The 11,545-nt window shown below is 40.3% G+C and overlaps 1 protein-coding gene across 2 annotated transcripts; it reads right to left on the bottom strand.

Moving 5' to 3' along the window:
• Positions 1-3,486: 3,486 nt before the first annotated feature.
• LOC110061386 (uncharacterized) lies at positions 3,487-11,523 on the bottom strand. 2 transcript variants are annotated; one of them, XM_020768230.2, is made up of 4 exons: positions 11,014-11,523; positions 9,079-9,244; positions 5,564-7,590; positions 3,487-5,010 (listed from the first exon to the last, which is right to left on the bottom strand). In XM_020768230.2, exons 2-4 carry the CDS (start codon positions 9,216-9,218, stop codon positions 4,541-4,543), a joined length of 2,637 nt encoding a protein of 878 aa, XP_020623889.1. In that variant the 5' UTR covers positions 9,219-9,244; positions 11,014-11,523; the 3' UTR covers positions 3,487-4,540. The 2 variants fall into 2 exon arrangements, with proteins under 2 accessions (XP_020623889.1, XP_089147169.1); XM_089291043.1 differs by lacking the exon at positions 11,014-11,523 and having other exon boundaries at positions 9,079-10,986.
• Between the last annotated feature and the right edge of the window lie 22 nt (positions 11,524-11,545).

Genomic DNA, 11,545 nt, shown 5'->3' on the forward strand with positions numbered 1-11,545 from the left:
CCGATTGCTTGGTAAACAAGCGAACGAAAATTTAATTCATTCAAAAAAATCTTGAAAAAACCCGAACAATTTAGTTGCACGGTTTGGCCAAACAAACAGCGAAATTTGGTGAAATTCAAAGACAATTCCAACTGACTGCGTGGTAAACAAGCGATCGATAATTTAATTCTTTCAAAAAACTTAAAATATATATATAATTTAGGTGCACGGTCAGCTAAACAAATCAAAATTACAAATTGAAACGACTCGGAAAATACTACTTAACCGCTAGCTTTTAGTTTTCAAAGATGAGTGATTCGTTGAACGATTGGTGAGCTTTGACTGTAATGAAACAGCGAATGTGGCGAGATTCGAGACAATTTCAGCTGACTACAGTACTGACAAGCAAACAAGAATTTCTTCCCAAAAAGTTAAATTGAGCGTATGGTCGGCTAAAGAAATCATTTTTCGGTTGTGGTTTCAATAACATGGATCCACGTTTATTCAGTCCGTTCAGTCTCAAGTTCAAGATATGAATTCTCTTTCTTAACTCCTAAACGTTTCTCTTAGCAACAGTTGCGAGAATTTGGCGGTACAGCAAGACAATTAAGATACAGATTTTCCAGTCACTTTTCTGTTTTAAAATACACTGATTTTGTGAGGAGAAATTGACTGTCGATCAGTCATGGTGTATCTAAATTATTGTCCTTCACCTATCCAGAATCTTCTTCATGTTAGCAGGCATCGTGCGTCCATAAGAGTCCAAGACAATCCACGGAAATCCGCCAATGAGAGTCCACCAGAAGCCCCAGCAAGAAGTCGCTAAAGTAAATCAGCAAAAGATTGTGTCAACACTTTGCGACTAAATATGCATTGATGGTTAGACAAATTGTAAATATGCACATAAAAGTCTGCTCAATAATTTGCCACCCCAGAATGAAATCAACGGTCATTGATGATTTATTGTCAGTGCACTTGTCTACGGCAAGACAATTTGCATTTTGTTCGCGTTTTCATGTATTCATGATAATGTCGATTCTTCATATTTGGGAGAGCAAAAGACAATTGTAAGAAAAGTTATTTTCTTTGTGTTCTCTTAATTGTCAACTACCAAATCGTTAATATTTAGCTTTTTGGCTTCCAAAGCGACGTAAGTGTTTTGAATTTGAGTGTATTATTTATTTTAATTCTGTAAAAACGAAGCCGTTGGAAGTTTGGTTTCCACAAGACTTTATCGCCGCCATATTGAATGAGTTTACAACATGGCCGTCACCCCTTTGATCTCTCGGGATTGGTTGCAAACCATAAATACCAAGGATGGAATCTGCTCGAATATGTAATATGTAATTTGTTTACCGAAATCACATTGCTAATTTGCATCACAACAAAAATCCAACATGGCGGACACGGAGAGTGCGCCCTTCAAAGGTCATTCAAGGTCACCCAAATCCGGAGGGGAGGATATAACGACAGTGGCACGCGTCAGCAAGAATATTTGATTATATTCGTTTATCCTAAGATGAAGGCCCCACGAAAAATATAATTCAGTTTGATAAGTTCGTTCTCTAACGTCTAAAAATGAGTTGCCCCGAACAAGTCTACTGGCGGAATGACAGCTGTGGAATTGTTACAAACATTGTCGTAACAAAAGCCACCGGCAATAAAAACTCGATGTTATTCTCCCTTTTAGAGGAGAACTGATTTTTAAATCTTCGTTGATCCTTGCAAACACGTGCTGTTTGATATCGATCCGTTTGTTCATCATGACCTCCAACGCTAGTTAATGAAGCTGGTACATTGAAGGTTGATAAACTCACCTTTGTATTCATATTTTGATCAGAAGGGCATCTGTGATCTTCAAACCACGAGGAACCACAGCAATACCAGTCTACAAAGTGAGTAAGAAAACATCGTAAGCAAATAGACTAAATACATCAGGGTTTTTGTGACCAGGAAATATTCCGGTTACATTGGAAGATAAACTAACGTATAATGTTATCGCCTGAAGATATCGTGCGAAGTATTGCTTTTATCAGTTCAGCGGTGAGCCTTGCTGAAGTAAACATGTGCCAGCAACAAAAACAGCACAAACAATTTCAATCTGTTATTTTCTCCAAGCTCTGGGAGTGTAGATTTGTACAGCACTAAAATGAGACCTAAATTCTAAGACTACACGAAAATGTTTTCTTCCTTTTCAAGCCCATCAAGGCCACGTTATTGCTTGATAATGTTGGCATTTTAATCAATATCATTGATTTCTCAAGAAGATACTATTTGTGATTAGAGCGAGTCAAATCATTAACTTAGCAAATCGTTTTGCCAAGACATCTCAACCTTCTCAGCACAAGCAACGAAAGAAATTTATGGTAACCCGTAAGGAGAATATAAACTTCGAGATTAAGACTCATAAAAGTTCAAGTTACCTGAAGTTATCGTGTCAAGGATCACACCACTCCATGGAATCTAGTCTGTTTTATCGCCATTTCTCAGTCCTGGAAAAAGAATGAAATATTATCATGAGCTATATGCTATTGCTTTTAGAAATACTGAGTATACAGGCTTTTCGCCCTGGCTTTTCTTATCAATCTTGTTTTGCTGATAATAACACATACTTCGAAAATGTCATAAGCGCTCAATGCAAAATGCGCAAATATCAAATTCCTCTTCTCCGAGAGAAAGAACTCAATTTTATCAGTCCTTTGCAAGTTTCCTTTCACAAAAAGTCACCATCGGTCGAATGAATTCTCCGATAGTGAGAGTTCTAAATGCCGACGTTTATTGATGAGTGGAGAAAGCGTGACTAATATTCGAAAATTCCCAATTGTTTACCAACGTTTTATAAAACATGTTCAAAGAAGAAAAAGGCTAAGTCTATTCTACAAAAGACACTGATTTCGTGTACAGTTCTTACCTTGGCAAGCTCACTCGAAGCACGTGCTTGCAAGGTTTGCTTGAAATAATTTCTTGTCGCAGGTATTTGTATTTCGTCACAGCTCAAACCGAAAGGAGAGTCCCAAATGAAAGCTTGATATTTGTTCCCAGAAGTGGCCGAAAGCAAAGTTTAATTTCTGCTGGATAAATTCTTGAACGTACAGGTATATGTCCGACCGAACAACTCCACATAGCAAATGTTTTAGCACATGTATAATTTGCATTTTAAATTTTCAAATGTTTCGCGGCCACGCACCGCATGGCTTATTAAACGCAATCATTTGATTGGTTCGTCTTCTCATTTAACAAGGGCGGGATATTTAAATTGAGGGTGAAAATTTTTTTCGCTTCAACGTGTGCAAAGTCGATACGTACCTGCAGTTATTCTGAGAACTCATATTTTGATCTAAAAAGCAGAGAAAAATTAGCGAAATTGATTATCTTCCAGGCTCTTGCCGTCCTTGAGCGGGATAATTAACGAAGACCCTGGAAACTAGCTTTGCAATGAGATAGAAAGTTGATCTTATGGGACGTCAACTTTCTCGCTCCCTGACCCAAAGAGACTTACTCCCAATGTGCATGTATAAACCGATTATTTATTTTCTTGAAAATCTAACAATGTCTAGGCTTAAAATTTGACCAATTTCGAACAACAATGGCCAGCCAATGTGTGGTATTTTTCTGTCATCCGCTCACAAGGAGCGGAATTAAATAAATATATTGTCAAGACTGTCCTAATCCTACCCCTAACAAGTATATGTCCGAGGCAGGCGCATGATTACTAAAAGATACCTAACAAATCAAAATGATGAACAGAAGAACCCTATAAAACTTGCACCTCATAAAAGAGGCTACGTCACGCAAGTGTCGGTCGTACCTTGGCACGGGGCTTAGGTCATGCTGTTTTAATTAAGACTACAAATTATAACTGGCTATTTTTTAAAAAATGTTCATTCTCTGATGAAATCTCGGTAACAAAGCGAACAGATCGAATTTGAGATGAGTAAAAGTAATAAATGAAGAACAAGAGAAACTAAGCGAAACCATTATGGGCGGTTAACATTTAACACTTTTTTCAAACCCAGATTTCACCTGGTGAAGAAAACCACGCTATGTTCTATTCTAGCATAACTTTGTCTATTCATCGCTGTCTCTCTCATAAGAGCTTCTAGCGATTTTCGTCAATTTTAACCATTAGGAATTTTGACTTAAGGTTTGCAAGTGACAGAATGACACAAAAACAGCGTACCTGAGCTCAATTAAATAGATCATGATTTAAACAGCTAAAAAGCTGATATTGCTCATTCTCATTTGCTATTTGAAACTTGATTCAAAGTACCATGCATGAGTTCAAATTCAATACCAGTCTCTACGCGTCTCCCTTATTTCTAGTTGGGAGAATTTATTACTCGGTAAGAAAGACAATTTTACCCAACAAGCACTCTTGAATTTGTATACATATTCTCTGGATAAATTAGATTCTGTTCTGATTAATTTCACTGTTAATATAGATGCTGAAAATACATCTGGACTCCAGTATAAAATAATTAACGCAGCTAAAACGTTGCAAAATTTATATCCCGTGGAAAATTCCAAAATAAATTTTGAAAATAATATCAGCGTAAAGTTGTTAATGTTTTACCTCTTTACAATAGCAGAATTTCCTAGCGTAAGGTTGTTTACGCAAAATACAGCTAGGTTGATTGCCATAAAGATTTGTTCTACTCAAATTTGGATTAACGATAACATTATAGTCCTCTCGTATAGTCACTGTTGCTTCGAATAAAGCGTCCCCAGGACTTGTCATAAAGTTAATTCTATAGTGAAGACTGTCTGATGTAGGTAAGCCAAAATTCACAGCTCGATCCGAATCCTGGTTTGTACTGCTAAATCGCTGGAGCTTTTCGTTCGGCCTGTAACTGGAAGCCTTAAGAATCGTTTTAAGTTGGACTCTAGCGCATGACGTTCGCAATAGCTTTGTACGATTTAGGATGACGTCATTAATGTATTTGACAGCCATTTGTGCTCCAACTATCACTTCCGGATGAGTTGTGTCCACGTCTGTGAATTCGAGGCATGGGCACCAGTGCTCGCCGACTCCTGTTGATGACAAACAAGAAAATGCAAACTACAAGCAAAGAAAAGAAAACATCGATCTGCTGAGTCCAGATCATGATGGGGGAAAACTTGCGGTAGATCCGTTAGATATTTCAGCAATAGTTATTCTCGAAATGGTGAAACTAGAACGAGCCGGGCGGGCCACGCTCGAAAATATTTAGTTCCTCCTACAAATACAATCGTTACTTGACGTCGGATCAAACATCTTATTTAATTAACTGTTAAAACTGAGAAGTGAGTAATGCAAAAATGTAGCGAACACAGACCTGCAGAGGAAGTCAATAAGATTGTTAACAAAATCGATATAAGCCAATCAGGAAGCACATTATGCCAAAACGCGTAACCGGCGAAAAGCGCGGGAAAAATTTGCGTGAGCCAATGGTTGGCATTTAGTTTGCTTCTGATTGGTTGAAATGACAACATGTTCACTCCGATTGGTTAGTGTTTTTCAGAACGTTTTGGTATGATCTATGGAGTTCTAAAAACACGCAATAAAGGTAAAGACAAAACTTTTTTCCTCACTATGTTTTCTCACCTGCTTCGCTACAAGTCCTTGTGTAGTTTAGTTTCCTAAACAAGCTTTGAGTCTTCTCTCCTCGAGGCTCTTCAGGATATGTTAACACGTGACGCAGAGTGGCGTGCACATCAAATGGTGACGAAATAACACGCTGGTTGTGTTCCAAGGCTGAAGTTATATCCGGATATTTCTTTTCAAGCCATGCAGGAACTGAGATAGAGAGCCAGGGTAACCGCTCCTCCAGCTTTCCCTGCATGGTATTTCTAAAGTCATCATTACGCGACCCGTGATCTCCAAACAAGATAATCACAGTATTGTCGTGGTAATTTCGATCGACAAACGTACGGAGTAACCGCACGATGTCGTTGTCTGCGTAACTGAGATGATTGGGGTGAGCATGAGTCAAGTAGGACATGAAAGCGAAAGCAAATTTTGGAGTGTTCGGATAAGCCGCGAAATAGCTGAGTACGTAATCTAGGGTATAGTTAACCATAAATGTTGAACGCGAGCACAATCCTGGCTCGTCTCGCTCGTATTTTTCCTCCAATGCCAACCAAAAGGGCCTTGCGTAGTGATGGGCAGGAGGATCCTCAAAACCCCTGAGCCTCAGATTAAACGCGCCCATGGTAGGGTCATCTTCGCCCATCATCGTGACGTATCCGTGCTCCTTGTACAGGTTCATAATCCAGGGCCATTTATCGATGGGGGCGCTGTTTTCATACCCTTGACGACCCTCAGGGGCTTCAGTCTCGTGTAAGCCCGTGAGCATCGCGGTCAGCGCTGGCGTGGTCCCGTCGCCCACGATAGTTTGGCCGGAGATAAAGTAGGTCTCCAGTGACCTCTTGAGAAAATTGATCGATTTTGGCATTTTTCGGCGAAAGTTTGCAGCAGAAACAGAATCGAATCCGAGCATCACAACATTCAAACCCAATCCCTCATTCTTTCCTTGTTGCTTTAACTTCTCCCTTACTCTAGTCGACTCATCTATCACGTCTTGCTGCGGTACAGCTCGAGCGAGATAATTAGTGACTTCTTTGCCACTTGTCAGTTTGTACTTGAGGACGAAAAAATCTGATTTACTTATCACGTTTGAGGGTTGGAATTCCTCCGCTGAAGCGTTAAACGGGTTTCCTTGATTTGCGTAGTGCACGTATCCATCGTCACCATTATCACGGTGAATCGTCTCCACATTTACCTCGCTGAAATCAATTGAACTTGCATTAACCTCCCTCGTGAGGATAAGCCTGTTATCCATGACGTCAAAGGCAGGCAATGGATATCCACCTCTACATCCGGGATCATTGCCAACATCTCTCAACAGATGGCTAATAGAGGGGTCCCACGGGTCGAGATTTGGTAACTTGCATGAGTTCAAATTTGGAGATGCTGTGTATATAGGCGTTGGTGTCTCTGTGGTACTCGGTGTCGTGACCTGTGAGGAAATGTCAGCGTTGAAAGGTAAACTGGACTGGACTGGCTGTGCTCCATAACGCTGGGTTGAACTCTGAGGAGCCTTAGGAACAGAAAACTGAGTAGCGGCATTAGCCTGGGTTATTCCCGTTGTCTCTTCAGCGTCAGTTATTGGAGATAGGTAGTTTGTCAATGATTGGGCTGAACTCGATGCAGTGCTAGGAAGAGAAGACTGAGTGCTAGACTGACTTCTTGTCGTTGTTTCTTCAGTGTCAGTTATTGGAGAACGTTCGCTTGTCAATGATTGCGTTGAACTCGGTGGAATGCTAAGAACAGAGAACTGAGTACTACTTCTAGTCTGATCCATTGTCGTTGTCTCCTCAGTGTCAGTCGCAGGAGATGGGTCAGGTGGTGGTGTGGCGCCATGTTCCTGAAGCCAGTCCAATGTTTCCTCGACTTCGTCATCCCCTTCCACTCCTCTATGAATCTTTCCAGGAGGCTCGGTTGCGTTGATACCACTATCTTGATAAGCTAAATTTCCGTTGTCATAAATGTCCTCGTCGTCTTCCGTTGGATCCTCTCTCTCGTCTTCACTCCTCGGTCTCACGTTGGATTTGTCTCTATTATGAATGATACTGCGTAGGAAAATCATGGATATTTGATGATTAGCTAAAACATTTTAGACGATTAAGTCTAACCAAGAGAGCAGCTAATCACAGAAGATCTCACAAACAAACTCCCAACAAATGATTGCCAAACATTTCATAACTTAATGTGAGGCATAAATAAATAACAGTTTAGGACTTTCTTTATTGTTCCCGTTTCCTAACGGCGATGGGTGTGATGACTTAAGTGGGAAAAAAAAATCAATGGAAGTCTTGTGGTATGGAGTATTGCCAGCCCTCGCTCCGGTGGGGCGGGAAGATGAGAAGATCCTGAAAACGAGCCATCATTATATAGAGGGAAATCTCATGTCATCTTACATGACGAGCCTGCAGAATGTCTGCAAAGGAGTCTAGTTTACAAATGAATCAACCTCGTCCCCAGGGTCTTCTCCGAGAAGGTCTTGGGGACGAGATAGAGGCCAGGTGTTGTTTAGTGCGTCACGAGACTCGCCCTCTGAAGCGTTGCGTGATAACTCAGACGTGAGCTCTACATCCGGTCGTTTTACCCCAAATTAAAGCTCTTTAATTCCGGTCTCTTAAAAACACTGCAGCGGATATTCGCCCTCTCATACAATTTAGAGGATTATCAAGAAGGGAAATCTGAGAATAGGAAACAACTAAACTTACACACACACACACACACACACACACACACACACACACACACACACACACACACACACACACACACACAGAATCGGAGCAAAATACTATCCTTTCCCATTTAATAATTTTCGATCTCTCTCAGATTTCGCTTCTCGGACAACGAAAATGAAAAAAAAACAAAACAAAACAAAGTAAAAGAATCAGGGAATTGTTTGATCAACTCTTCCCGAACTCTGTTCGGCAATTCCTCGGTTAAAATCTTCCCGTCCCACCCCACCCCTCTTCCCCACAAGTTAAACCCTTCTGTAGTTTCGTCAGCATTTTACACTCTTAAGCAATTTTGTCTGAGCCACAATCGATCTGATATTGAAACATATATAAGAGGCACGCACGCACAGGCGTTAAATAAATCGCATATTTTGACACTAACGCGGTTTCCAATAATTTATAAAGCGCGTTTGGCAGCCGGTACGGTTACCCCGCTGGCAAGCTCGTGATCTCCACACCGGAAACTAAAAGAATTTTCTCAAAACACTAAATTGAGGATGGTTTACAAAACGGAGAACTAAATAATGGAAATTTCAGAGGGACATTTAAGCCATGAATCAACGGATGTGAACAGATTCAATCGAACAATGAATCGAGAAAACGTATGATCCCAATGTGAGCTTCGGCAAGCGCCAAGATAACAGCCGATAAGAGGACAGAACGATTTTCAGCGTCAGCCTTCGAGCTGTAAGCCTTGCTTGCAACCAGAAAACCATCAAGGTGGCAATGATACGAACTGAAACTCTGCGATGGGCTACGAGCCACGCAATACAATATTTCACCGACCTAGTGCAGAGGACTCACCTAGAAAAATCTTGTGTTTGCTTGAAAACACCGGCGATGTAGTCGCTGCGTTGCTGTTGGATTTTGTAAAGGAACACCACTGCAATGCTACCAAGGAACACAAGGGCTATAAAGCGTTTCTTGAAGCGTGCAGACACCATTCTGTAGTCCAATCATCCGCGGCAAACTAATAACAGAACGGTCAAAGAGCAGAGTGTGTTTCGAAACGTTTTTTTCCCTCGTTAATCCAAAAATAGGCATCCGCTGGGTTTTAATATTAGGTTACAACTCCTGTTGTCTAACGGAAGTGGCATTGGGGCTCTAAGAGATTTTGTTACACTTGTTCCGTTGTAGATTGGTCTCAGTTAATTACAATCACCACCAAAAATGGATTTTTAAAATCGACAGAAAATAATTACTAGCATCTTGCTGAAGGGGTTTCACAAGAACTCAAAGAAACTGAAACTGCAATCCGTACTTACGTCAACCGCTGCGCTTAGCCATATTTTTTGAGGAGTGGAGAGCTGGACGCGTGCAAGAATTTTGACCTTTCTAAATTCAGATTGCGCGGCACGAGTTTTCTTTTCTATTTGTTCCTAATTATTATTTTTTCGTAGCTCGTTTTGTATTTTTTCCCTGGCTTTTTCTTGTACAGGATTTTGTTTGGTATATATTTGACCACCACCTGCAAAAACGTAATGGTCCATCCGTTGTATATGTTTAGCACCGTTAACACTGAGGCCTATAGAGCGCACTATCCTCTCTCTCTTGTAAGTGTCAGCCTACAAATTCTCTGAACATATCTCCCATAGATTTCTTATAAATCTAGTTAGGAGAACTTCGTTTCCTACGATATCCCAGTAAGGAGAATTATGACTTTAAAAGCCCCTGTTGGGGGTAACAGGAGTGCTGGCTAAACTATTAATTTTTTTGGGCAGTTTGAACATTGTAACGCACGTACCACCACGTTTCAGCATGTCTAGCCGACATTTTGCACGCTGCGCACCAAAACTATATTTGTAGTGTCGAGAATATTCCAAACCCTGTGCTAACCATAAAACAAAATTATATCCTACTAAGTGACGCAAAGGTCTTTACCTCTGCTAAATTCTACGAAGAAAAGTTACCCCGCATAAGGAACCTTCTAATTTACTAAACAAAATCGAAAGCTGGCACTGAGGAGAACTGAAACGTTTGGTGTTGATAATTTTTGGAAATAAGATAATATGCAAGAAAGAAATGCAGAAAATCTGACGAAGCAGTCATTTTCAAACTTTCGGGTAAGCGATTGGTTGCCTAGGGACATGAGCAACTTAACAAAAATTTATCATAAAAATACTGAATAATAATCAACTATGGTACACATACAAAAAGGAAATTAAGAGATAATGTGCTCTACTAAAGAGGATTCGGACCAGGCCGAAACATTATCCAGCAGTAAAACGGGCAATTTTCAGTAATTGGGCCTAGAAGGGATACTTTTGTCACCTCATATTTCAGGATGCCAACTGACCAATCTTTCATATTCAAATGAATGTTTAATAAAGATCGCTAAGGCAACTATTATATTTCACGACTTATCATCTCTATGGACTCTATGAAAAAAAAAACTGGACATTTTCTTTGGACAAAATAAAATAAAAACAGTCAAGGTGCGTCCTAATGGACTTTCGTTGATAGCTTAATATTCACTTCAGATCACCAATTGAATGAGACTTCCAATGCAATTTCCCGTGACTGGGGACGCCATGTGTCATTGGGGTGGCTAGGCTATTTGCACATTTTAACTTGCACGCGAGTTACAACAGCTTGCCGCCTTTGAAATTGGTGAACACGGCCTATTTCGTCCTGATTTCTGAATGCAGCGAGTGGAGAAGACCCCAAAATCTCTCTTACTCATAGCTCGTTATCTCATTTTAGCATTCCCTTTTTCGGTAAAAGTCTTTATGAACATACCTTTTCGAATGATCGATTCAATAAACGTTTCCAACAAGACAGTGAACATCCCAAGAGGTTGGTTTAGGCCAAGTAGACTTCTTACACGAACGGTTTGAAATCTAAATTGATCAAAACCCGCCGCTAATGACAATATTTAAAGGTGTCAACAACCTGAGCACTATGTAAACGCAACACCGTCAAATTTGTCTCTGTTTCTGAGATGAACAGATAACAATGAATTAACACGCGTAAAAAGACACAATCAGGATGAGCAATAAACACAAATTCTTGTTTTGCACCTGCAGCGCGCGATTTCTTTAAGGAGCTAAATTTGTCGTCGTCGCGTGTTTTTGTTATAAAAAAAATGGCCCTCAAGTTTTAAAACGCCGGAATTTTCTTTCTTGAAAAGCAACACTCTTTCCCATGAAAATGCAAAATGAAAGTTCCCGTGAAAATGCAAATAAAGGCAGATGGCACTTTCTGTCATGAAGAGTCGAGGACAGGTTTCTGTCACGTACAGACCAGAGAAGATAGCAAGAAAACAAACACA

Source organism: Orbicella faveolata, unplaced genomic scaffold (assembly GCF_042242905.1).
Source record: "Orbicella faveolata isolate gen_17 unplaced genomic scaffold, um_ofav_v1 contig_1, whole genome shotgun sequence".
NCBI classification, from domain to species: Eukaryota; Metazoa; Cnidaria; class Anthozoa; order Scleractinia; family Merulinidae; genus Orbicella; species Orbicella faveolata.